At 41.8% G+C, this 27,820-nt stretch overlaps 2 protein-coding genes across 2 annotated transcripts in view; one reads left to right on the top strand and one right to left on the bottom strand.

Moving 5' to 3' along the window:
• Positions 1-1,095: 1,095 nt before the first annotated feature.
• Positions 1,096-19,439, top strand: CCNE2 (cyclin E2). Its single transcript, XM_032222718.1, has 12 exons — positions 1,096-1,145; positions 3,810-3,848; positions 3,939-4,041; positions 8,911-8,958; positions 9,323-9,474; positions 12,108-12,243; positions 12,938-13,084; positions 13,762-13,857; positions 14,858-14,992; positions 15,896-16,007; positions 17,506-17,660; positions 18,415-19,439. Exons 2-12 carry the CDS (start codon positions 3,835-3,837, stop codon positions 18,505-18,507), a joined length of 1,191 nt encoding a protein of 396 aa, XP_032078609.1. The 5' UTR covers positions 1,096-1,145; positions 3,810-3,834; the 3' UTR covers positions 18,508-19,439.
• INTS8 (integrator complex subunit 8) overlaps positions 19,435-27,820 on the bottom strand; it is a 28,274-nt gene continuing 19,888 nt past the window's right edge. The window contains exons 18-28 of the mRNA XM_032222717.1: positions 26,727-26,911; positions 25,833-25,866; positions 24,814-24,870; positions 24,642-24,703; positions 22,928-23,046; positions 21,825-21,928; positions 20,556-20,606; positions 20,302-20,375; positions 20,156-20,220; positions 19,796-19,839; positions 19,435-19,636 (exon numbers count right to left, since the gene is read on the bottom strand). Coding sequence (XP_032078608.1) covers positions 19,520-19,636; positions 19,796-19,839; positions 20,156-20,220; positions 20,302-20,375; positions 20,556-20,606; positions 21,825-21,928; positions 22,928-23,046; positions 24,642-24,703; positions 24,814-24,870; positions 25,833-25,866; positions 26,727-26,911 — 912 coding nt within the window. The 3' untranslated portion in view covers positions 19,435-19,519. The remainder of the gene's footprint in view (positions 19,637-19,795; positions 19,840-20,155; positions 20,221-20,301; positions 20,376-20,555; positions 20,607-21,824; positions 21,929-22,927; positions 23,047-24,641; positions 24,704-24,813; positions 24,871-25,832; positions 25,867-26,726; positions 26,912-27,820) is intronic.

Here is a 27,820-nt window from a genome sequence, read left to right as displayed (position 1 = left end):
TCTACAGGCTTTTAAAGCTTTGCAACGCTTTCTCCGGAAAAACACTGCAACCTCTCTTCCCGTGTAGAGAAGCCACGGCTGCAGTTCCCCGCGTTGAAGGCAGAGCGGCGCTTCTTTGCCTCAGCCACCCTTCAAACCGGCTGTGTTTACATTTTGCTGACAACTCCACGTTGCCGAGATTCCCTCCGTTCTCATTGGCTGCGGCGCGCCGATTGACTCCGCCCACAGGGGCGGCGACCAAGTGCCAAACAAACCAGCAGGCCAGGCTGAAACCCGGGCAGCGGCGGGTTCCAGGTGCTCCCCGAGCTGCCGCTGCGCCTGGTGGCATTAAGGCGGATGGGGCTCATCGGGGCGCGGGGTGGGACCCTTATATCTCGCACCTGGGAACGAGGACGCGCGGGCCTGGGACAAGGGGCTTCGTTTTATCCCTCTTGGGCTAATTCTCCCCGGGTACAAACCTGGCATTTCCCCCGGGTATTTCCAGGGAAGAGGCAGATGCTCTCGGAGCTACCGGGCTGGCGGTAGCACCACGCCGCCCCTAGCGACCCGAGGGGGGGCACTCATCCCTGCAGGGAGCCGCTCGAAGCGGTGATGTCAGCGAAAACACATTTGGCGGGACTGGAAGGAGAAGGGAGGATATGTCTGGCCGCCGGCAGGCACTCAGCGGCGTGCTGTTGCGCAATCGCCGGGTTTTTTGGGGTGTTTGTGTGGTGATGCTGGGGGAGAATAAAGCAGGCCGGATCAGAGCTTCTTTCTGCGAAGCGCGCCGAGCGGGTGCAGGAAAGAGACACCCCCCCAGCACCGCCACCCTGGCCCGGTTTTGAGCAGCGGCTTTGAAACTCTCCCTTCCCTCCACTTGCAAAGGGGGAAACAGCAGCCTCACCAGACTAAGCCGGGGTGAAAGGAAGGGGCCTTCTCTCATGGAGGAAAAACGAAACAAAACCCCGGGGCCCTGGATGCGGGTTGAAGCGCCCGGAGGAGCAAGCAAGGCGGGCGGGAGAATCCGCAGCCCGGGAACCGCAGGCGCGGACTGGAGGGACGAGCCGGGAGCCGCGCTGGCGCATGCGCAGGCCTGCCCCATATAGAGCCTTGGCGCCGGCGCCAGCTGAGAACAGTTCAGTTTCTGCGCGGCTGAAGCAACTGAGGTGCGGTGCGTGGGGGCTCCGGCGGGGAGGCGGGCGAGGATGCCCCAGGGGGCGGCGTGGGGGGTGTTTGCCCTGCCCGGACTTCACCCCCATCCCTTTTTCCTCTGCCACGCGAGGGAGCGCTGGATGGGGGAGCGGCTGTGGAGATGCTTTCGGGGGGGGGGGGCACTGCGCCCCAAGATTCTGAGGGGGGGCTTGGGGGGTAGACGGATGCGGGCACCCCATAGCGATTGGCAGCGGGGCAGAGGCGCCAGGCTCCTCGCCAGGGGGAAGGAAGCCAGAAGGCGGGATGCACGCCCGCCAGCTCTCCGGCTTGCAGTTTTGGAGGGAGAATGAGGCGGGGAAGGGGAAATAACGGGGGTCCCCAGCCCATCCGACCTCGGGGAGGTCAGCTCGGAGGGTGTCGTGGCGGGAGAGAGGGGTGTCTGCCCTTCGGGTGGAAAAGGGCGGCTTCTGGGTGGTTTCATATCCCTTTCCCCCCTCCCGCCCAGAGGGAATCCCGGGCATAAGAAGATGAGGTTTGGGGGGGGACGACTTTGGCTGGAGTGGGGGGTGATCTAGACTTAACCGAAGTGGGGGGCTATGTGCCTTCAGCGAAGGGGATATATATATGCTAAGGTAAGACCTGGCTCGATCGGCCTGTCTTTGCTGGGAGTGCCAGATATTTTTGGAGGGAGAGAGCCGGACTCCCCTCCCGCGTTGCAATAGCGGGGGGGGGGGGGGAAGCCCGCCTGTTCATTTCCCGGGCTGCCCCACCACTTACCCTTCTTTCACCCCCCTCCACCTCCAATCCAGATGGGGTGCCGGGCATGCGCGGAGGTGGAAGGCGCTTTCTCACCAGAAGGCGGGAGAGAGCCAGTTTGGGGAGGGGGGGCTCGTTGGTCCCCCCCAAATTCCCTCCCACCCCCCAAGTATTTGCCTTGGGGGGGATGTCAAAAGACCGGTTCTTGATCGGTGCTGTCCTGGGGTGGGGGTGTCCGGACTTGCTCCATTTGGAGGGAAACCTTAATGCAAAGAGTGGGGAGCAATCGGGGTTCCTAGGGTTCCCCCTTGGAGCACTTCTGTCAAAGGTCTCCCTTCGACTCTCGGGGTGCGAGAAATAAAGCACTTTCTCTCCACCCCCAAATAAGTAACTGAAGGCGGGAAAGGTTTCCTGTTCCCTTGTGTGACTCTGTTTAAAGGGGTGTTTCCACCCCACCCTCCGGTTCCCGCTTGCGACCTCCCCCCCCCTCACCCTTCCAAATTTAGCAAGTCGTTATTGCACCCCATTTTCCCCCTCCCCTTTACTTGCATCCCCCCCCGGACCCAGCAACTGCACGCCAGCAGGTTTAAGAGTGGCGACAATCGGGACTTGGGTGGACATTGGGAGGACGAATTGCTGCTGTTGCCGCCTTCTTCACTTTACCCGCTCTCTGAAAATTTGCGCGGGGTTGTTAAGAGCGGAGAACCGGGGGCATTTGAAGAGCTCCTGCCTCCTCTTGACGAGCAAAGGTTATAGAACAGGTTCAGGCCCCTTCCCCACCAGCAGAAAGAAAGGGAGGGGAGGGGGATCATGAAGTTTTGTTTTATTTTTGGTTTCCCGAACCAAGAGAAACCACAATGTATCTGTTTGTAGTCATAATGAGATACCATAATAATGGATCAAATAAAGGCTGGGAGTTGTACAGTAGTCAGTATGTATATCTGTGCCTAGAAAAGTTTCAGGTATAAAACCGGCTCCTACTGAAGTTGGGCTAGTTCTTAAACTTCTCAGATTTTCAGTATCTCCTATGTATCTGTATCGCTTAATATTGGATTATACAATTCTCACTTCATTGTAACTAATACTGTGCAGGGCTAAAATACTGTATAGGGTTAGTTGCTTTCGAGAAAAGAAATAGGAGGTGCCTCAAGCAGGATCTTTAAATATAGTACAAAATGGCTACTGTGAGGCAATAAATGGAAATAGGCGAACCTGAAACTTACTAGATTCTTTGAAAGAATGGAAAGGTAACCTTTACTTCTAAGGGGTTACACTAGTGATTCTCAACTTTGGCAGCTTCAAAAATATGTGGAATTAAACTCCCAGAATTCCTCAGCCAATAATTCTGAGAGCTGAAATCTACACTTCTTCAAGATGCTATGGTTGAGAAATACTGGTTTAGAGAAATCTGTTATCTTAGGTTGAGAGGGTGTGCCAGTCTCCCAATTCAAGTCACCTGATTCAGGCATGCAGAATTTTCCCAGGATGAAACATGACTGGTGTGGGCAGTTTGCCCAATGAATTTTCCAAGCCCAGAAACGGGAGCCTGCCTTTCTGTGGAGCACTAGTTTCTTCTTCTTGTACATTTCAGAACCTGAATTCCAGAAACATGTATTTGGATCTATTCCTGCTTAGACGGAGGGGGTGTGAGGACTAGATGACCTACAAGGTCCCTTCCAGCTCTGTTAATCTGATGTGCCATAAATTTGTGCATTGGTCCTTTGTTCTTCATGTTGCTGTAGCAAGTCTTGGTGCAGTATGCAACTTGCATGCATACATAGAGACAAGTTCCCCAATTTTTGGGGTGCAACAAATGAAGCACTTTTTCAGAATAAGTAATTGAAGCTCAGAATTTTCACAAGCTAGTGTTTAATGGAGAAACTGTGGCTTTGAATTAACATCTGATCTTCTGTTATTTGCAGGAAATAATCTGGAATTTCCAATAAGATGTCCAGACGAAGGTAATGATCACTTTTATAATTCTACAGTGCAAGTAAAACAGTGCACTCTTCTATATATCTGATGGAATAAAATATCTTTCCTTTCTGCAGTAGCCGTTTGCAAGCTAAACTGCATCAGCCATGCCAGGACACATCTCCAGAAGAGCTGCAAGTCCCATTGTCACTTCAGAACAGAAAAAGGAAATCAATGCAGGTGGGTTGGAATTTTAAGAGTCACATATAGAAAAAAGATTGTGTAGCAACTGGGGTGGCCTTATGGAATGACTAGTGGTATGCGAAGAAGAGACTTCTTAGGGGTTTCTTACAGGGGTTTTTAAATAAAATTTTAGGGGGGGCGTTGATCTGGATGTCTCATACAGTCTTGGGGGGGAGTCTGTCAGGGCACAGGCCAGAGCTAACTAATGGGCGTGGGTTGGGAGTGCTGGGAAGGGTTGGGATTGTGGGGGAGACATTAAGCCACTCCATTGGGGGGGGGGGTTACCATCTCTACTGTTTGTGGGAGAGGCAGATATTGTGGTGGCCAAGGGCCAAATTATGTTCGGGGGACGTAGGTTCGCTGTTTAAGAGTGATCACATGTTCCTACCCTCATCGCCCTTCTCGCACCCCCGGGTGCTCGCGATTACAGGACCCTGGTGTCGCTTAATGCCAGGTCCGTGGTACATAAGGCTCCCCTCATTTACGACCTCATACAAGAGGGTAGAGCAGATCTGGCGTGCATTACCGAGACCTGGTTGGGCCATGAGGGGGGTGTTCCCCTTAGTGAATTATGCCCACAGGCTTCTGGGCGTTTCACCAGCCGAGAGCCCAGGGCAGGGGCGGGGGGGGGGGGGATTATTAGGGAAAGTCTCGGAGGAAGTCACTGTGCCTCAGATAGGCAGGTGTGAGTCCCTTTTTGTGAAATGGGGCCTAGGAGTTCAGGTGGGCCTTTTTGTTACGTACCTGTCTCCCTGCTATGTTTCATCAGCCCTGCTGGAGCTGCTGAATGTGTTAGCCGAATTGGCGGTTGATTTCCCCAGGCTTATGATCCTGGGGGATTTCAATCTGCCTTCCATTGGCGAGACATCCGAGTCAGCTTGGGAGTTCATGGCTTCCATGACGGCTATGGACCTAATTCAGTTAATTCAAGACCCCACCCATAACAGGGGACACACGCTCGATCTGATTTTCATCTCTGGGCAGTGGATGAATGATCTAGATTTAGGGGATATTTCTATCCAAGCCTTGTCATGGTCTTCATCAGGCTTGACTTCCATACTGCTACCCTTTGCCGCAGAGAGGCGGAACCGACTAGATGGTTCCGCCCCAGGCGCCTGATGGACCCTGAAAGGTTCCTGATGGAGCCTGGGACTTTTCCTGAATCGCTTGCTCACAGCTCGACCAAAGCCTAGTGGAAGCCTGGGATAGGGCAGCCACTGGTGCCTTGGACCGCATTGTGCCTTTGCGGCCTCTGACCCAGTGTCGATCCTGGGTAGCTCCCTCGTTTACCAAGGAGCTCCAGGAAATGAAACACCGGAAACGGCACCTAGAGAGTGGTTGGAGGGCCAGCCGGTCCGATTCTGATTGAACACTAGTAAGAATTCATATTAAATCCTACTTAGTGGTGATAAAAGCGGCAAAATGGCAACATTTTTCTGCTCTTATCATGTCCGCAGATAACTGCCCAGCCGCCGTGTTTAGGGTGACCCGCTTCTTAACCAAGGAACTGGGGAAGACCCCTTGCAGGGTAGGGCTGAAGAATTTGTTCAGTATCTGCAGGATAAAATCGTTCAGATTCGGACAGGCTTGGACTCTGGCTGGGTAGATTTAGGCGAGTCGACGGGGATGAATCTTGTGGAGACTATCTGGGATGAGTTTGACCCTGTGACCCCCAAAGGCATGGACAGGATTATGGGGAGACTCAGTGCTGCCACTTGTGTGCTGGACCCGTGTCCCTCTTGGCTAGTTTTGGCTTCTCAGGAGGTGACACGAGGCTGGCTCCAAGCGATTACCAACGCTTCATTGAGAGAGGGGTTCTTTCCCACTGCCTTGAAGGAGGCAGGGGTGAGGCCCCTCCTTAAGAAGCCTTCCCTGGACCCAGCCTCTTTGGCCAACTATCGTCCGGTCTCCAACCTTCGTCCTGTAGCGTGGTAGCACGTCAGCTTCCCCAGTACCTGGATGAAGCTGCCTATCTGCATCCATTTCAGTCGGGTTTCAGGCCTAGGTGCAGCACGGAAAAGGCATTGGTCACGTTGGTTGATGATCTCTGGTGGGCCCGGGACAGTGGCTGCTCCTCTCTCCTGGTCCTATTAGATCTCTTGATGGCTTTCGATACCATCAGCCATGATACATCTGTTGCGCCCGTTTCTGGACCGGGATGCTCTGTGCACAGTCACTCATGCCCCCGTCCTTTCTCGCCCGGACTACTGTAACGCTCTCTACATGGGGCTGCCCTTGAAGAGCACCCGGAGGCTTCAACTGGTCCAGAATGCGGCTGCGCGGGTTATCATGGGAGTACCTGGGCGGCCTGCACTGGTTGCCGATTGTCTTCCAAGTGCGATTCAAGGTACTAATTATAACCTTTAAAGTGCTCCATGGATTAGGCCCAGGATACCTGCGAGACCACCTACTGCCACCAGTAGCCTCCCACCGTCCAGTGCGATCCCACAGAGTTGGCCTCCTCAGGGTGCCGTCGGCCAGACAGTGTCGGCTAGTGACCCCCAGGGGTAGAGCCTTCTCTGTGGGAGTGCTTCCCTCTGCAATGAGCTGCCTCCGGAGCTTCTCATAATCCCCGACCTCCGGTCCTTCATACGCACCCTAAAAAGTTGGCTTTTCCAGCAAGCCGCCCTGACCTGAATAGAATAAAATATAGGATTAATTTGGTTGTTAATTTTTTTAAAATTTTTATTGTAAATATCAATTGGTTTTTTTTTTGATACTTTATTTAATGTCCCGTTTAATTTTTGTAATATGTGTTTTCTTTTATGTTGTACGCTGCCCTGAGTCCTTGGGAGAAGGGCGGCATATAAATCCAATAAGCCTAACCTAACCTAACCTAGTGAATAATTCAGTACAGTGGAATCTGCAGGGCAAACCAAGGGTAGGGAAAGAATGCCAAAAAGAGTGTTGCCGCTTTTGTAAGCACATTGTGATGATGTGCAGCACATTGTTGCAGTACTGCTTTCATCCTTCTGACAAAAGAATCAAGCTCCTTTGGATGCAACTGATTTAAATCCATGTGTCCATGTGTGTGTATGTATATGCATATTTGTGAATGTGTGTCTGTGTGTTTGTATGTATATGGTATTAGCTTCTCAAGCATATGCCATAGATCAGGGGTCTGCAACCTTAAAAACTCAAAGAGCCATTTGTACTCGTTTCCCACAGAAAAGAAAACACCAGGAGCCTCAAAACCTGGTTGGGAGTGGCCAACCTGACATTACCCACCCAGTCACATGACACACACACACCCGCCCCCAGTCATGCCTACCCAGGTTTTGTGACTCCCAGTGTTTTCTCTGAGGAATAGGTATCTCTCTCTTTCTGTCTCTCTCTCTTTCTCCTTTTCATCTGTCTCTTTCCCCTCTCATCTCTCTTTCTCTCTCATTTCTCTCCCTCTCATCTCTCTTTCTCTCTTGTGTGTGTGTATGTGTGTTCCCACTTGAACCATTTCCAAAAACAGGCGAGTGTTGGGATTTTTGTTGTTGATGTTCTTTCTTCTTTGGTTGCTTTTTACCATATGATTTAAATCAAGAGTCATTTCAGGCTCCCAGTTAAATGAAGCTCTTTCATCTCCCTGCTGTGGCTCCCTTTCAGCGGAACCCACCACTGGCTGGCCCCTCCCCTCCTAGTCACTCCTGTACTTGCCTCTTCTTCCAGCTCTTCTTGGTGCTGCGCACACTTCAGTCATTTGGGGAGATGCTCGACTTTCTCTCGATTTGAAACTTTCTCTCCACCCTGAGACCCTGGCCTGGCTGCTGCTGCCATACTGCTCTCGCCACCTCTGGCCTGTTCGTTGCTCTCACAGCACCTTACACAGCAGACTTAGATTTAGTGTGCTTCACAATGGGGGAGACAATGTCCTCTCCTCCTCCTGGAGGAGCCCATTACAGTGGGAGCATTGGCTGCAGCTGGGCTGATCCAGTGTCTTGGGGCAGAGAGAAAGTCAGGCATCTCCCCGAGAGACTGAGGTGTGCGCAGCACCAAGAAGGGCCGGAAGAAGAGGCAAGTACAGGGGCTGCTTCTCTCCTATTCTGGAATATGGAGTGAGTCTCCATCCACTGCCGTCACCCTTACCTTCTCAGGCGAAGAGTGACTGGGAGGGGAGGACGAGGGGCAGGTCTAGCCAGTGGTGGGTTCAGCTGACAGGGAGCCACAACAGGGGGATGAAAGCCGCATGCTGCTCTGGAACCACAGGTTACCAACACCTGTCGTAGATCTACAAATACTAAGGGTCCAATTCATTAATGCATTTATACCTATTTTTCCCCCTGAGAAATCATGTTGGCTTAGATGGAGACCTGTTCTCAGCTTCACCACAAAAATCCTTCAGGGTAGTTTGAGAAGATTGATTATTCCAAACACACATGAAATCTGATTGAGTGGGATTGAGTGCATGTCTTCTGACACCTTAACTATGGCCTGAATCTGCCTTTTCCACTGACCCAATTTTACTTTAGGGTAACACTTGTCAGGAAAACCTCAAGTATACGGCAGTAGCCGTATTCGTACATCCGGTGAAACTATTTGACAACATACAACAGGATCCCTTTATTTGTTAACCATATGAGATTGAACTTGCTTGATTGTAAAAAACTTACGTTATGTTATTTTATGTTATTTAATAACATAAAACGTACTTTACGTTATTAAGGAAAGTGTATGTACAGCTGTTTCATAATCATGAAATGAAGTTGGATGAATATCAGGATCTGATAAATATTTTGAATAACAAGCCATGCATTTAAAGTCTCATTGTTTTTGTCCCTGGGTCCCAACTGTTTGAGAAGCTCTTAATGAATCTGAGGAACTAGATATTAGTTCATTGCTGCTTAGGTATTAATGCTTTTTGCTTGTTTTCTAAAGGATTCCAAGATAGATGAAGAAAATGTGGGATATCAATATGAAATTAAGGTATGGTTGATCTGTATAATATTGCTTTGAAATATAATGGGATTCTGTTCTTCAGAATTTAGAAAATATATGTGGATTCAATATAAGGGAAGATTTTATTCACTCCTGTATTGACAGAATCTAGTTTTAATAAACACGTAAGAAGGAAATGAATGGCATGCTTTTAATGTTATAATTTGTTTATGACCATTTTTCAGTAAGGAAACATTGTATTTTAGTTTCCAGTATATAATTACAGTTAAAATGAGAATGGGCTGATAACATAATATGAATGACATAAATCCCTACTAAAAATGTGTGGGATGAAGACATCACTGTTTGCAAAAAAAAGTATCTCAGAACTGTATTATTATCTTATTTTTAGAGCTGTTGGCCATCCACAATATCAGGCGGTGTATCTCCTTGCATAATAATAGAAACTCCACACAAAGAAAGTACAACCACAGACTTTTCCAGATTCAAAAAATACAGATTTAGAAATCTCTTCATAAATCCATCACCTTTACCAGATCTTAGGTAAGCTAGATGTGCTGAAAATGTATTAAAAATATTGCTATGTATTAATATATCAATGGTGAAAATAGGATAGCCTCATGCATAGCTATGGTTAAACTGTACCAGGGACGTGCAGTCACTAAAGGCAGGGGAGGCGGGGCCTCACCAGTCTCCTCAGGAAAAGGAAAGAATTTTAAAGATTTTTTTTTAAATAATTAAAGCCAAGGTAGTTGCTACCAGATTCCAAGTCACAGTGACTTGGGGTCTGTGCTTAGTGTTAACTATAGGAGGAGGCAAGAGAACTCGGGGCCTCTTTTGCATAAGGAATTTTTTGCCTTTTAAAAGTTAAGAAAGGGTTAAAAAGCAAAAAATTTTGTATGCATAGGAGGCACTGATTTTCCCGCCTCCTGATCTGGGAGCAGCGAATCATGCCTTGTTGGCAGTTGAACACGCTTACATTGGGCGGGTTATTGCGGAGGGCGCGCTTCAGAGGAGAGAGGAGTGGGGGAGAAGGAGGAGGCTCACTCTTCACTGCAACATGCATGTATTATTTGGTTGGTTCACTAGTTGAAACAGAAATAGTTCCCTGAATCCCTGAAGAATATTTAAAGTGGAAAAAGAAGCTGACTTCTTCAAATGAGGAGCCCGCAGCCCAGACGAGGGTGGAGCGAGAGCCGCGGAGGCGAAAGGCAAAGAGGGATGGGGTGTTCCAAGAGACCCCCTCCCCTTTTGGCACTCCGCAAGCCAGGCCCGCAGCGGCAAGAGGCTCAGCTCCGCTTCTATCCCCCCCTCCGCTCCAGAGAAGCCACCCGTGGGCGAGTCTCTGCAGCCCCGGTTCCCTCTCCAAGCAGCCCCATGAGGAAATGGGCCAGCCCCGCTTCCCTCCCCGGACTTTCCGGCCCGCATTCTGCTCCCCCTTCCAAGCCCCAAGGACCCGCATTCTGCTCCCCCTTCCAAGCCCCGAGTGGCCCGCCTCGGCTCCTGCCACTTTCTTCCAGAGCTCTGGCAGGCCTGCTGAGGAGGAGCCCGGACAAGGCTGGAGCGAGAGCCGCGGAGGCGAAAGGCTGGCCACTTGGGGCTGAGCCTCTTGCCGCTGCGGGCCTGGCTTGGGGAGTGCCAAAAGGGGAGGGGGCCTCTTGGGAACATCCCACCCCTCTTCGCCTTTTGCCTCCGCGACTCCCGCTCCAGCCTGGGCAGGAACTGGCGCTCTTCTGCTGCAAGAGGGACGTACTCCTGGTGGCCTGCGGCTCCAGCACCTGCAAGGTGGAAGTGTTTGCCCTGCGGGGCAGGCAAAAGCCGAAAGAAAGCGCCCCACCGCTTCTGTCTGACACAGAGGTGCCCCGCAGCTGGGTCGGACATAGCTGCGGGGCGCAGGACGCCTCTATTTCGGACATAGCTGCTGCGGGGGGTGGGGGAAGCCGCTTTCTTTTTGCCTCACCAGCCATAAGCTTCACCATACGTCACTGAACTGTACCTAAGCATTAATTGTGCTGTCTAAAAGAAAGACATATAATATACGTTACTTAGATACAGTAGTTTCCTTAAATAGGCTTGAAGTAATGTCATCCTCCATTTGGATAATGTGCCTAACAATTTCAAGAGATTGATAAATCATGCTTAGAAGCAGCAGTGCTTTGCCTAGCACCCATAGTTCTATGCAGAGTTGGGGAGACAGAACATGTTCCATACCTAACTATTGTTAAGGAGGGTATACAAAAGAGTCACACTTAACTTCGTTCCAGTGATATATGGAACATAAGAAAGAATTCACCAGTGCAACTGTTTCAAATGTTTTGGTGTTAGTCTAAGCCTTCTACGTGTTTTCAGAGGTAATGCTAAAATCTCAAATCTTGATGGACAAATGCACCTTGGAATGCAATTGACTATTTGCCAGGAGAAAATTACCTGATTGTAGTCACTTGAAGATCTTTCATTCCAGGAACAACACTTGAAAATAACAGCTGCATTTTCTTAATATGGTTGTTGTACCATTTCCCCCATCCCCATTTTGAGAGGGAAAATGGGAGCTCTGAGCTCGTATATAACAAATAAAACGTCTCTTCTTGTGACCTCTTCTAAAGTATGAAATTGTCATAAAGTAATCTGTTTTGTTGTTAAAACTGACCAACATGAGAATTTTTTTGTGCTGAGGCTTCAGGTGTAAATAAAACAGCTAACTGGTTTTTAAAATGTGGAACTCACTTCGGTATAGTTGCTGTGTAATAAACATCCTATTTTTAAGCAGACAGTAGAATCTAGGAACATAAATTCTCAAACGTCTAAGCTAAACTATAGCTTTGCATAGAATATGTGTTTTGATCTTACTATTTTTCGTTTTTTGCTTTTGCACATAACAATTTTCTGTGTTACAGTTTTGTCTCAAGCAAAATGTTTGTTTATTTTTCTACTGAGTTTTTTTGTATTTATGAAACAGTACTGAAAAACAACTAGGAAATGCAATAAATAAAATGGCACTTAATTTCACAGCATTTAACAGAATCACTGTTAAAATGTTTTGTTTTAGAAATTAAGAATAATAAATTGGGTTCACCAAACAGAAGCATTTAGTTTCAGAATCAAATGCTTGTGCCAAAGCAAATTTGCAGGTTTGTTTTTTCTTTTATCTGAAATTTTATTATTTATCTTGATTTTAGTTGGGGAAGTTCTAGAGATATTTGGTTCAACATTCTCAAAAAAGAAAACAAATATTCTCACTGCAAGCATTTCACGTCGCTACACTCAAATCTACAGCCACATATGAGATCGGTCCTGCTGGATTGGCTTCTAGAGGTAAGTATTGAAATAAAATTGTAAAGCAACACTGAGGGAATAGCGTAGTGTCCAAGAATCTTAAGCATTTAATTTGTTTACTTTTAACAATGTATATTTTCCTTGCTAAGTTAAAGCACCAGTTTTAAATTAAGGATTTAACATTACTTCTAGAACTTCAGTAAATAATTTTAAAAGAGAAAGGTGGATTTTACGATCAAATCTAAAACACATTAGCCTTGTTCAATGAAGTAACAAGGAAAAAAAAGGTGTTTTACGAACTCCACCCACCTGTTTGCTTAACTTGTCTCCTTAAACTAGATGCATCAGCAGGTCATCTATAAAGGAATACATGCAAGCTTGCAACTTTAAATGTTTCATATAACAGAAGCCATTATGTGATTGAGGAATCAAACCTGCATATATAGGATTTCATGCTTTACTTACATACACACACACACACCACCACCACCACCACATCACACCACACCACACCACGGCAACAGAAAAGGCACTGTAATGACAACATGGAACACTTATAGTATGTTTCCAACCCCAGGTATGCTTACTTTGCAAGTGAATAATTATTAGAACAAAATCAAGCAAAAATATTTTTCCACCTTATTAATTTTTATTTAAAATTAAGGGCATGTAATATTAAAATGAATTTTTCACCAACTATTCAAATTATTGTTTGCTATGCATTTCATTACAGGTTTGTGAAGTATACACACTTCATAGGGAAACATTCTATTTGGCCCAAGACTTTTTTGATAGATTCATGTTGACTCAGAAGGACATAAATAAAACCATGCTTCAACTTATAGGAATTACAACCCTGTTCATTGCTTCCAAGCTTGAGGTAAGTAGAGACATGCAATACATTTCTACAGCTACTTGATTATACTAGAGTATTGGAGCAGAATTGAGGAGATTCTCTTTCCCATCTACTTTCACCCATGAAAACTCAAAAAATAATTTTGGGTCCGCCTTCCTCTCTTTGGCAGTCTTCTTCACTAAGTCATTGTTATGGAGATGAAAATGAGAAGAAATCCCAATTTAAATTGCCTTTTAAGATGTCCTGTTAATTCCTTTTTTTTAAAAAAATATTTGGGAAGATAATGCTTGTGAAGCATTGCCATCTCATTTTACTTAGTATATGGAAACTCATTTAGGTTAAACAACTCAGATTTTCTAGAGATTTGGAAAGCTGATGCAGTTTAGGAATAGAAATCCTAGCATAGCCAATTGTTGTAGATTGAGTTTTATTTTGCAAAGTTAGAGCAGTTTTGAACAAGAGACAGGAGAATTACCAGTGGATTCTTGATATAGCTGGGATTGCATAGGAGCAATGCTATTTTATGCAATAGATTGTATCCATGTAGCCAATTATGTTTCCTATGGGAAATTTAAAAAAAAACAGTAATTGACCTTCCAAGCTTTAACCTAAAATATGTATTTATATTGCATAGGGATATAGAAAACGGTGATCATCAGTTCTGCAAAGTCTGTTTTAACACAGTTTCTTCTTTTTCAAAGGAGATATATGCTCCTAAACTGCAGGAGTTTGCCTATGTTACTGATGGTGCTTGCAGTGAAGATGACATTATAAGGATGGAACTAATTATACTAAAGGTAACAAAACTGGGATGCTAATAAATTGAGCTCTTCTTTCTGGAACTGATATACTAGGAATTAATTTACCAATCTCTTATCTAAACTGCTTCTAAAGACTGCTTTATAAACACTATGTCTTAATTCTTGCCTTAAAGTTGTATATTACTAATCAGCTGGGAAACATCCTCTTTAAAGGAAAAGTGAGTTATTTTAAGCACAGTTATTTTTTCCAGCGTAATAGTTAATGAAAGAACATTTAACTGTCTTATTGAGATAAAGAAGAATTAGGGTTAGGGATTGCTCATGCTAGTGGTCTGATTCTAGACATAGCTATATTATAGTGAGTATATGAAGCTGGAACTTTTGCTTTTGAGGTTATTCACATTAGCCTTATCACAGAACATTTTGTTTGGCTTGTTCAGAATGGGATATCTTCAGTGGATTATTTCCAGAATGCTGTAGGACTTGACAGAAATTACTTTTTTTAAAAGTAAAGATGTCCTTAGCTTTTGATAGAATTCTACTCAAATTGTCATGGTTCTAAGTGTAGCTGAGGTTAGGACAAACAAATCAATGAGCCAAACTTGATTGTGTTCTTTAACTGAATATACATTTACAGCAATTAACATAGTTAAATCCTCATATATTTAATAATTTTCCCATGGTGTCATATTCAATTACAAATCTGGTAAATTTCAGGTGGAATCTAGAGACTTCGGAGGTCTCGTGTAGATCTAGAATTCCAGATTGTACAATTGGCCTATGCAAAATGCTTTGATTTGAAAGGTCATCCCTTCCACTAACATAACACATTGAAAAATTAGTATGCTGTCAAATATGAAAATAAGAACTTATTTATCAATGACATAGTAAAGAATGCTACCTCTTTTGCTGTTTGTGAGACTAAAATAATGAAAGCTTATTTACTTAGACAATATCTGTTGTGGATATCACACAATTTGAAAGCTAAACCACTGCAATAGACAGCCCTATAAACATTACGTTTTAATATTTGTAGGCTCTTAAGTGGGAGTTGTGCCCAGTGACGATAATCTCCTGGCTGAACCTTTATCTTCAAGTGGATGCAGTGAAGGATGCTCCCAAAGTGCTGCTACCTCAATATTCTCAGGACAAATTTATTGAAATAGCACAGGTAGGTTTCTGTTTCAGCATGCGTGGCATGTAAAGCTGGGAGAACAACTGATATTGCTGACAATAAAACTTGTCATACTAGATAGCATTAGGAATATAGGACAGGAAGCCATAATCTGCTTAATCTGCTTTATGCTCTATCCACGCTTCTTTTCTAAATTTCATGTCTCCTTCATTGTATGATCTCTGATGCATTGTTCTCTGGAGATAAGAAATGTTCCGTACTTTGGGATTATTTTAGAGGCCTAATTTTTCTTAAAACTATATTCTAAAAAGACTTTACAGCAGCCAGCAGTTGTAAAAAAAGATTTTTTTAAAAAAATGCATAGCTTATTGAATTATTGTGCAGATGCAAAAAAAAAAATCCACTTTTAGCTTTCTTTGGAATGGGACAAAGGAAGATAGCATTACCTGTTAACCTCCATGTATTAAACTAGCTATAATTGTAATTTACAATTATATAAAGTATTTACAGGTAGATTTTTGTTTGATTTGCTTCAGATATATAAATGTTCTTGACTTTGTAGTAAAAGTGAATTATTCCCTATCCATCTAAGCCTCCAACCAAATTGCAGACTACTGTAGGCGGGAAAGCAAAACAGCCACTTGACTGGGCTTTGAAGTATGAAAGTTGTGAGCCATAATGAGCTACTGTCTGGTGCTCAGCTTCAGTGTATAAAAAGGCAATTACCATCAGCTTTGCATGAGAAATTAGCACTGATTGGGAGGCAAACCCACAGCACAAATATAGATGTGAGTCAGATGCAGATTTAATGAGCCAGTAAATCAGAGTTTTTCTAATACAAAAATTGTGGGAAAGATTTTATAGTTTTTTATACTGAGTTTATATTGAGCACCAATTGATGTAAAAGTTCTTTCTAATGGTATCTATGTCATTCCACAGCTTTTAGATCTCTGTATTCTAGATGTCAATTCTCTGGATTTCCAGTATAGGATATTAGCAGCTGCTGCCCTCTGCTATCATACCTCAGAACTAGTAGTAAAGAAGGCTTCAGGTATGGTAAACTATGAATAATTGTGTATTTTTATTTTTGTTTTAGGAAATTAATGTGAGTCTGCAAGTGTCATAAGACATTGAAGGACACAATTTTTAATGAATTTGGCATATTCATGGCATGATCATAAAAGTGATGAATTATAGTATCTCCCCACCCTATCTCTCTCTGTGTGTTTTCTCAGTTAATTGACGAGTGAGCAGGTAGATCTTCTAGAGCAGTGGTTCCCAAACTTGGCAACTTTAAGACTTGTGGACTTCAACTCTGAAGATTCTGAAGAATTCTGGGAGTTGAAGTCCACAAGTCTTAAAGTTGCCAAGTTTGGGAACCACTGTTCTAGAGAAATGGCATCTAAATGTTCATCCTGAGACTTCCTGCTTCCTGGGCCGTGCCTCATCCATCCTTTTTCCCCTTAATTTCCTTCTTTTTCAGCCACACAGTAAAGTAATAGATTTCTTCTATAATTTCCATGGCCAATTTTCATTTCTGTCTTAGGCATGATTAAAAAATATTGTCTCAGTATGAATTGGGAAATTTCATCCAATGAGATTCTCTTTTTTAAAAAAATATGTTCTTCCGTTGCTTTGTTTTTTTCCTTTTTTGTCTTGAACACTTAATGGAGAAAACAATGTAAAGAATGAGGGAAAATATGGCTGTATAGCTATTTTCCACTGTTTTTCCGTTATGCTCTTGGATAGTCTACTTGCTCTCCCCATCGATATGCAATAATTTAGAGTGTTAAGAGAAAATAGCCATATTTCTTTCTGCATTCTCCTCCTTCCCCTTCATTTTTTTTAAGTTTGATTCACAATGTTTGCAGTTATATTCAGTTCTCATGAGAAAATTTTTGCCCTTTTATTTGGACTTTTTAAGACCTTTGCAAATAGTTCTCTTGTGTAGTGCTTTTCTCAGTTGTGCCATTTTGGTGGAAATCTTTTTACTATTCATTAGATGAGACTGTTCCTATGAATAATATGATTCACGTTAAAATCCAACAGTGATTAGTCCCAAGTAAACATGACTGCCATGGAATAAGAAGTGTTTTATTCTATTGTCTTAAGTTGTCAAGACTATATAAATGTTAATTTCCAATCTTATTTCCATTCCAATGACTTACTTCCTGTTATAATATATACCCACAAATACAGTGTATGTAAAATAATTATTCAGCTCTTCAAAGGGCACTTCATTTCAATGATAGCTGAGCGCTCCATGCTGCTCCCCCCACTTTGCTTGCAATAGTGAAGTGATGTTTCAGTGTGTTAAAAGGCCAGATATTGGTGGGTGTTAGAGATTGCTAAAAGAAGACTCTGAGGCAACATTGTCCTGCACTTATAGTGACTGTAAGAGGCCTCTGTGTAAGAGCAATGCAAAAGCTTCTTCCAGCCTTTCAAGTTAACAGAAGTAAAAAATATGCAGGAGGCTTTGAGACATTAGTTTATCACTGATGTCAATATTTCAGGTAGCTACAGTAAATTGTTTCACTTTTTGTTTTTAGGATTGGATTGGGCTAATATTGCAGTATGTGTAGAGTGGATGGAGCCATTTTTCAAAGTAGCAAAAAAAATACCAGTGAAATTGAAAAATTTCAAGAAGATTGCGGTGGAAGATAGACATAACATACAAACCCATACAAACTATTTGGATATGTTGGTATGAATGAATTTTCCCTCTTTAAATGTGTTTGGCCTTCCAATGTGATTATACTTTCTTGGAATTAGAAGAATGCTTCTTTATATCTTTCCTGCCTACTATAATTATTTGTAGTAGTATGCATTTTCCAATGGTTCAAAGATGACAAAAATCATAGTTCCATCTACCATGGTCTGGACAAGGCCTAGAACATTTGGGTGAGGAGTACCTGGAATCTAAAGAACAGTAGTTGAACTAGTCATGAACAAAAGGGTTGTCAGAAAGAAAAGTTAAGACTACACTATCATCTGTAGAGACTTCCAGCTGCTGACAAAGCATGCAACAATTTGGATAGCATTATGGATTCTAAACTATCTGATTAATACCTAAATGATGACTTAGTAAATTTGACTACCATGATCTGAAATTGTTCTTGCAAGGAATTATAAATAGGAAGCTTATAATAACTCTTTGAGATATGTGAAAGCCAGTGTGGTGTGGTGAAAGTGTTGGTCAAAATCCAATGAGACTCAGATTAAAGTCCATGCTCAACCCCAGGAGCTCTCAGTGACTTTGGACCATCCACTCCCTTTTGGCCCAACATACCTTGCAGAGTGATTATTTCACCTTTCCAAAGGGATGACACATTGTGGCTAGGAAGATTTGGTCCTCCTTTCATCACAATAATAATTTTGTTATTTTTACTGGACAGAATGAAATTAACAATAAAGTAGTTTCTTTTTCATCACAACAATTTGTTCTTTTTATTGGATAGGATGAAATTAACTATGAAGTAGCAGTACCCAATCAGCTATCACCGATATCTACGGGAGGAATAATAACTCCTCCAAAGAGCTCTGAAAAGTGAAAATGCTGTATGTGTGAAGACTGGGATCTTTGTTAAGACTGAATATACACACAGTTGTTACACTTGATGTGGCTGACAAGACTATCAAGATGCAACTGAAGGACGTTTCTCATGCAGCTGGCCTGGATCTTTTACATTTGAAGCCCAATGAGGCCTAGAGAAATGGATTTCTTCTGATTAACAAAATTCATAATTAACTATGGATTTTTAACTTAAAAACTTTTCTTAAGCAACTTTTAATTTTTTTAACAGATGCAAATGAATTTGTCAAATTTAGTTATTTGTGAATTTAATAGTCCTTTTTTGCCAATTGTTTATTGGTGTATGCTGGTTTTGCATAGGATAAAATATTATTCTGACCTGTGGTGATAAAACATTGAGTGAGGCAGTCTGAATGAAAGGACTACAAAGTGAGTCACTTTTCAGCTTGCACATCAGTGCAGCCACAAAGTAAAAGCCTTTATATTAACATTTTTAACCTAAGGTTACTAAGCAATGTTCCTACTGCCAAACACTTATTAGTGTAACTAAGGAATGATAACAAATTGCCTTAATGTAAGTAGGGAATGCAAAGACTGAAAAACTTTACTTTTAGAGGTAAAGAAGCAGTTTAAGAATTTTCCACTTAAACTGGAACATCTTCAGTGAACAGCTGTCGTATCCTACCTCTTTTCTCATGAAGTGCTACTATATATTCTATAAACCAGCTGTCTACAATGCAAGAGAAACAAAGACTGGATTGCAGAAAGGACAGCTTGGATGCAAAGGAGAGCTACACTCTGAATAGTAGGCCATTTTTCGTTACAACTTACATCTATTTTTTCACATGCAATACACAGCTAATCTAATTCTGTATAGGTGCAAAAATGAGGGATTTTATGTTTTATAAATAGGACAATACCACACAGTATGTTTATAAATATGTATTATAAAAAAATTTCATGTTAAATAAAGTGTTGAAATATCTTGCAATGGACACTTTTCTTCTTATATTGCAAAGGAAAATAAGTTTCTAAAAGTAAAGCTTTGCCATTGCTTGAAGAAACTTCTTCTTTCGTCTTTGAGCAGCAAGCTGTAGTACTTCTTCTGGGTTGCTAGAATTCAGTTCCGTCTGCCCAATAGCTTTAATCTATGTATCCAAACATCAACAAAAAACTCAGGTTAGTAAGTAATTTTGTCAATGGCGGGGTGGGGTGGGGTTATTTTTTAAATGTAATGGTTTCCCACGCAGACCACTGCGATATCTTCTTAGAAATTAGTTTCAATATATGAAACTGCAAGAACTTACTGCTATCTGCTTCTTGTCTGTTTCGCCTCGCTTGTGATGAAGATCTGAAACACCGTTTAGGAAACTCCAGCAAAGAGTCATCTAAATTCTTAACTGTTTGTATAGCAGTTTAAAATTCTAAACTTCCCCCTCAATTTGTTATTAGAAACAGTTTCCTTGTATTTTCTGTGAGCCTAATTCTTCCTCTGGCTGGCAAAATGAGCGTCAAGGTCCTAATCTTTTAAAATGTAGCTATTTTTAAATAGAGAAAGGATTTCCTTGTTTTGTGCTATCTCCCTGCTACACTTCTCATAAATGCAATTACTAAAGCCATTCTGGTTGCAAATCAATCCCATGTAGCTTTTTAAAACAAAAGGATACATGTCAAGTATTCCAAGATAGTAATATCCCATATATAGTCATAATAAGAATCCATAGCATCATGGCTGAAAAACAGGGTTTCAGTTATTTTTATGCCATTAATGTATATTTAATATAGCAAATGAAACTGTAAAAATCTTGTTTACCTGTTTTGCTCCTGAAGTGCTTTAAAAGCAGTTTTATAATCTACCTCTCGAAGGAACTGGCACAAAATTGCCACCTGGAAAAATAATGATTTGCTAATATATAACTTGTCATGAGGTTATTATGTCATGATTATACAATAAACTTAACACTGCATTCCAGATGAATGCAATACAGGCTTTTTTTGGGGTGGTGGTGGTGGTAATATTTCCCTCTTCACAATTTTCCCAGTTAAGAGATGGATACATATTCTTACCTGTGTATGGCAATTGAGGAGAGAACAGCATTTTATCATTCGTTTAATCACCTACAGAGAAATATGCAAATGAAATAAAATCTACGATTTATCTATTTACCTGGTATAGCTACCTAAATGGAAAACAATGAATACAAGTCATATCGCTTAACAATTATTTTCTGCTTCACTACTAATAGCGTAAGCAAAAGCAAACTCTTAGAGACCAAATACATCTACCAATGTTCCATTTACTTTTATGATCTTGGTTTCTACTCTGGTTAGAATTAGATAGGCGGCTTTTGGAACTGCCCAAAGTCTTGAAGAATCTTCTGCATCACAGCTGAAATGACAGCTTAATATATTGCTGGGCATAAAAGGCTCAAACTGACAGAAAGATACAGTGCCAGGTTGCTAAGTATGAAGCCTTCTAGTTAATTTCCAATACTTGCGGAGTTTATTATGGAATATCAGAAATCAAAGCCTGGAATACCTTCAAGTGTGTGTTGAAAGAGAAATGCCTGTCCTGTACAACATTCCTAGAACACCACCTTCTCTGCAAGTCAATTTAACCCTAGAGGGAAAAGGACCTATCTGCCCCAGCATGAAGTAGCCAATGGATCTTGTTCTCCCATCAATTACCTGATTGTGCTGCCAACAGGCACCAAAGCAGATCAGATCTGATGCATCCTGAACCTGGCCAGTTACTCAAGCAAGGTAAGACTACTATTATAGCACCAATACAACTAAGGTGGTTTAAGGATGGGCTGGAAGTGAAATAAAGATAGGAAAAACTCTGATGGAAGGAGGGGAATATTTTGGTACTGTACATATGGTATATGGGGAAAGGCCATTCAATGAGCAATTTCAAATAATGCACTTTATTCTAAGTTCATTGCAGGAGATCAGTAGGGGTGTCGATCTCGATTTCATTGAGGGCCGCATCAGAGTTTTGTTTGATCTCGGGAGGGGGGGGGGAAACAGCATGACTAGCTCGACATCACTCATGTCAGGGTGCTCTGCGTGTGAGCTCCATTTTCACTGGCAGAGGCACCGCGGGCCGGTCCTTCACTATTTCCAGGGCAGCCCTGCAGGCCAGCCCACAGGCCTTAAGTTTAACACCTCTCCAACAGATGGTAAAAATGTCCGATAAAATGAGTTCAAACTGCCCATGTTTAGAATGCTGAACTTTAATCAATGGGTCCACTTTAATACTAAGCTTGTATTATAGAGCAGCCCGGATCATCAGAGACCTGTGTGTGTATACCACTACATAACCTCATCACTCACCTGATCAGTGTATACATCAGGGGGCACCATCTTAGTGAAGAAATCTGAGCACACTGCTCCCGCCTGAAGATAGTAGTGAAGTGCAGCAGAATATTGATTGGTTGCTACATTGGAGATGGAGAAGGAAACAAAATTAATCAGTTAATCTAGTGGCCATATTCACATGTAACACGAAGTTAAAGACTTTTAACATCGAGATTCGTTAAACAATCCACAACGACCCGATTCATGCATAATGATATGGCTCATCATGCTAACTCCAAGATGCATCACATAACAGCTTAACATTTGTGGTGAATTAGGCTGGTGTTTTTCAAAGTTAGTTCGAATCGTACGCAGTCCTCGCTACCAATAATGTTTGAATAGGATGGACAAATTAAGACAAAATATCCTGACAAAAGAGAAAAAGAAATAAAGTTTTCAGTCCTGGCCTCAAAGTGACACCGTCCTTGCACCAAAATATTGTGGCACCTGGCCTTTGGAACATCCTCTCTCCCAGAGATTAGATTGGCCGACGAGCGCAGCTCGTGCGTGGGCAGGCAAAAAAGGGCACGAAATACCGAGATAGGGGAGCCAAGAGGAAAAAGCAGCTAAAAACCTAATCAAAAATCTGAAAATTCAAAAGGACTAAAAAATAAAATAAAATTCCTGGAGAATTACTGAATAGCTCCTGTGAGGCCGAAGACTGAGGTTAATCTGGGGAGTCACCAGGACGCACAGAGGGAGTGTCCTCAGATTTATCTCAGTGTCCAGGCAATTGGGCCGTAACAATACCCATTCAGTGACGCCTCTCACACCCCACCTCAGAGACTGGGCCAATTCTGACAGCCTTTCAGAAGGGGCTGAAAATGTGGCTGGTTTCCCAGACATGGGAGTTGGGTTGCCAGTTAGAGTCTGTGAAATCCTTGTTTTAACTCCTACCTGAGGAGTTTTTTTTTTACCTTGGCTGCTGATTATATATTTTATTTTGTGGTTGCTTTTGTTTTTAGCTATTGTTAGCCTACCAGAGTCACAACAGTCAGATGGCCAGATGTGCACACACACACACACACACACACCCAAACGTATGTATAAAATGGACAGAAAGGTTTAATTTTACGTACCAAAATAAATATCTGCCTGAGTGATTAACCAGAAATGATTGTTTGAATTTATAGTGAGTGCATAGTTGACTAGTTCTTTGACGGTGACAGCCACTGCTTCAAAATCTACTGACTGAAGACTGAAATGAAAAGACATTTTTATTATCTGTTGTATTTAAAACTATGATGCAGTTAAAATCTGCTTCAATGAAAGTTTTTAAGTAATTCTACGTACTTCTCCACGCCCTGTTTAGTGACACATAAAGGACAGAGTTCTAGGCGAAAAGTTGTCCCTCCATTACTACATACACAAACTTCCTTTTCTGTTTTCTATTGGTTATAGGAATAACTTTGATTGCAATCTAAATGTATCTCTTTATGACAGCCCCACCAAGACAAAAAAAGTTTCTCCGTTAATCTGAAATGATCTCTTTCATCAAATAAATTGCTTATTCTCCTTATAGAAATCACCAACCAACTCTTTTCTTCTCCCTGTTCAGATTCGGCTGTACACACATTGCAAACTTTTCATGCTCTCTCTCTCATTGGGAGTATACACATCAGCAGAATGCCGTTTTGCTATTACATGGATTCCAAATTTAAGACAGCTTCTCTATGAAGTCCTTGATTTTCACTTATGTTCCAGTCTTCTGTATCATATGAAGCACCGTGGAAATCAGGAGATTCAAGCAATTCAAATGAGTATAAAGATTGCAAGTTCTCTACAAAAATCTGACCTACTAACAGTCAAGGGAAATGAGTAGGAATAAGAGGGCATTCAAAGTGGGTTGGACTTAGATCTTTTGCTGGAACGCAGGGACTCAAGATTTACGACACATTTGGCCCCTCCCTCGGGCTCAGCCTGGTCATCTCCTATACATTATGGTTTAAATCAGTCCAGGAGAAGATATTTGCTATTGTTCATGCTTTTTAATTTCTTTGCCGGTCACTGCTAAGTATTTAATTCCAAACACCCTTAATCTCTAAGATTCAAACTTTGTTTTACTACTTATATGTATCTTATATTCATAAAAAATGTAATATAACATAATTTCCCTTTTGATCCTCTGCTAAAGATGAGGACATGTTGTCCCAAAGGCTGCATGTTGAGACAGAAATTGGGCTGAAGTTTTCTTTTCACTTCCTTCCATCCTCTCATACATCTACATGCTGAAGTATACCCCATTATAATCTCACCAGCTCCCAAATTTCATTTTGTGGGAACAATTTATTTATTTATTTATTTATTAGACTTATATACCGCTTCATAGGGCTTTCATTGAAGAGCCTGCAGAGCTCTGGATACTTTCCCTATTCTCAGCTTGAAGTTTACATGTTAAGACAATCATGTAGTTTATCTTGATCTTAAAACAGTATGCAATATTCCAAATTTTCCAGCCTGTATCAAGTTTTTTCTCAAGAGAGGAACAACCTTGAACTTGCAGGTGAGTTTTGTTCCAAAGTGTAATCGAAAGAGTAGGTTTAGTCTAACTTCAAAACAAAGTTCTTGGAATCCAGGTACTTTGTTTTGAGCTTGGAGCACTCAAAAAAGGCTGTTTTGAACCTGAAATTCTGCTTAATCACATTTTCAGAATCAGACCTAGTACTGGATGGAAGGTGACCAATGGAGCTTTATGTGGGGCTCCGAGCTAAGAAATAACCCGTACAGATCCGAAGAAACAAAAATACATTTCATTGTATTTATAAATCGAGTTGGATAAATAAAATTCCTTACTTAGGAAAAGATGATGGCCAAATGGAAATATACTCTGCTGTGACATTATTTACAATTAATTCCTAAAAAAAGAAAATATATTATATAGACATACATACAGTCAGGATAAAATAAGTAAGAGAATTCAGAGAGCAAAGCGGATGATTTATGATAAAAGAGAAACGCTACTTACATGATTGTTATGAAGCTTGACAAATAAGGATAATATTGTTGTCAAAACCAGAGGTTCCTATGAGAACAATGAGAAAACATGAGCTGATATAAAAATCACAGCCTTTTCCCGTGAAATTCAATTTTTCGAGGCAAACGTTTGCCATGCACGTAGTCCTGAACTTTTCAATGACCATTTGAAGTTATGACAGTGCTGAGTAAGACAATTGGTCCCTGTGATTACCATTTGGACCTTCATTGCCAGCTTCTAACAAAGTCAGTGGGGAAGCAAATAGGGGGTTGCAAATGGTGATCACGATGTGCCTAACAATAGTGCGAGATGCACTTAGTAACAGTAACCCAAACTGCACCGTAAGTCACATGATGTTGCATTTTGGATGTCACTTGCCAGTCCCAATTACTGTTTTTAAGTGAGGACTACCTATATTTACTTAAATTTACAATGGTTTTATTAATACTAGACTACCGGTCTAGTATAAGTACCTTAATTTGCTCCCAAAAGTGATCTTAGATACAATACCATGTACAATTTGATGGGATCCTTTTTATAGAAACTGTTTTAAATCCATTTTCACATTTCTCAAATCTGCAGACAAGTTACAGTAACTGTATTTTAAAATATTTTGTACTGACTCATTTAACACTGCAAATGATGTCCTTTAGAAGGCTGTATAATGGATGAAATCAGACTTCTATCCCAGTCCTGCCACTCAGCAACAGGACAGCTTATTCCTTTTATTAATATGTCAAAAATTGTTCTGACAAGTGTAGTATCAAAATCACTTTCTTAACTAGAATATTTTTTTGTTTAGCGTCCTTATTAGCAATGGGGTGTTAATAGGATGTAACCAGAAAAATACAGATGATGTTATGATGAAGCGCATAGGAAAAAGGCAAAACTTTGCTCATATCAGGGTAGTCGCAAACTAATTTTTCTGACCATACGCAGCAGGCATCGCTGTTCAGCACAAACAGGCTTTTATGCTTTAACACATTCACAATCTTTAACTCCAAACTCACCCGCAACTTTTTGATGAACGATAATAATTCATTCCTAAAGAGAAAATGTTTGTTTAACGTACTGACTTAGTATTATTTAGATTAGTTTTGCAACTTTTTTTTTCTAGAAGAGTGCGGCAATATAAAAGATTTTAATACAGATCTGATCGATATTTGGAACTTCAAAAAGAGCAGCAAAAACAAAGCATTCCCAGATAGTAAGGGGAAATGGCAAGATCAGACAATATGCATAAAACATACCAAAAATATTGAAGTATCTTCTTGGTTTCTAATGAGAATATTAGTTAATGATAATTCATGTCCCATCCTCAACCTTGATTTCAAATTTGCTCTTCTATTCCAAAAGCAACCACCATTTTGCAGAGTGCTTATTTCACCATGCCTTTATCGTTTTTATTTTTGTTTGTACTTCAGAAAAATTATCTAGAGCACTCCTATTTACTACCTCTCTTATCAGCTGCCTTGTTTTGGGTCCAATATTTTTAATGCTCATCGCCTGAGTTTTGTATTTGTGGAAAAATTCCACTGTTACTGGAATTATTCTGTTTACAATGTACAAACAAGATCATTAAATATTATGTAAATATGGTACAAGCTGTGTATTTATTTTTGTATATTGCATAGAACTTATCCACAACAATTTCTCTACTGCGGAGGCTACTTTTATTTTATTCTAAGGAAGCATAATAAGAAGTAAGTGAGATATTCTTAGGAAATTTAATTACAAGCAAGATCGTTCTATGAGGATCCAGACTGTTGTTGGGGGCAATATGCTGACTCTGTAAACCACTTAGAGGGGCCGTAAAGTGGTATATAAGTCTGCTATTGCTATTAGATATAGAATAATATCAGGACTATAACATCTAAGGATATAAGAAAATTACAGCAGTTTACCTGTACATAATGCCTAATGTTGATTCTCTCTGCTTTATTAAACTCACTCTGCCATCATTTCCTCGTTTGTGTTGATGGGATACACTGCAGATTTGTACAACAATCTCCCAAAGGTCTGTAGCTGCCCATCTGCCCTCTTTTGGTCCAGGAAGAGCTTGACTTGTGGCAGCCAAAAGCTGGCCTAACTAAACAAAAAAGAAGAAAGTCTTTGAATGCATAAATGTTATCTGTTCCAGCAATCTATCCCTTTTGGAACTTAGTATTATCCAAGTTAATACTAAAACCATTAGCCAGAAATTTACAGGATACTTCAAAAGAACATAGAGGTCCAGATTATTGTCCAGAAACTCCATGCTCATCATAGTACAGCTATTTCTGAAATTCAGAAGTTTAAAAGCAGTTACGAGCCTGAATAGGGAGCTTCTGATATTTAAACAAATAGTCTAATCCGCATCTCAACTATGCAAAATTAATTATAAAATTCTCTGGTCTCGCTAACTTTGGACTACTGTATTATTTTTATAAAACTGAAATAATTTAGAGTTTGGACCATGTAATATGTATATAAAGGTAAAAGTAAAGTTTTCCCCTGTCCAGTTGTGTCTGGTGCTAGGGGGCAGTGCTCATTTCCATTTCTTAGTGGAGGGAACCAGGACTGTCCAAGGTTAGTTCCCTGATCATGTGGCCAGCATGACTATACAAAGTACATGGAATACTGTTACTTTCTCACCAGTGGTACCTCTTTATCTACTTGCATTTGCATGCTTTTGAACTGGTAGATGGGCAGGAGCTGGGGCAAGTAACAGGAACTCATCCCATCACGCGGCACTCAGGTCTTGAATCCTGGCTGTCAGCTGACAAGCTCAGCAACTTTAACTGCTGAGCCATCTGTCCCCCATATATAAATACCTAATGTTTTATGCTACAAGCTCTTTGGTATTCCTACTACAGAACCAATTGTGAATGGCCACAGAGAAGTGTTATTTGCAAATGCAAATATTTTACCAAACAGAGTAGCAATCAGTACAGCTAGAAAAAGCAAGCACTCTGGGAAAACAAGTTTTAGGGATGCATAATATTTGGATCCAAAGTGA

This window comes from Thamnophis elegans, chromosome 8, assembly GCF_009769535.1.
Source record: "Thamnophis elegans isolate rThaEle1 chromosome 8, rThaEle1.pri, whole genome shotgun sequence".
Lineage (NCBI taxonomy): Eukaryota > Metazoa > Chordata > Lepidosauria > Squamata > Colubridae > Thamnophis > Thamnophis elegans.
Note: the sequence above shows the minus strand (reverse complement) of the source record. Positions and strands in the feature narration are given on the sequence as shown.

Coding starts and splice junctions, on each gene's coding strand:
- CCNE2 (XM_032222718.1), top strand. Junction 14,993..15,895: donor AATTTATTGAAATAGCACAG/GTAGGTTTCTGT, acceptor GTCATTCCACAG/CTTTTAGATCTCTGTATTCT. Junction 16,008..17,505: donor AGTAGTAAAGAAGGCTTCAG/GTATGGTAAACT, acceptor TTTTGTTTTTAG/GATTGGATTGGGCTAATATT.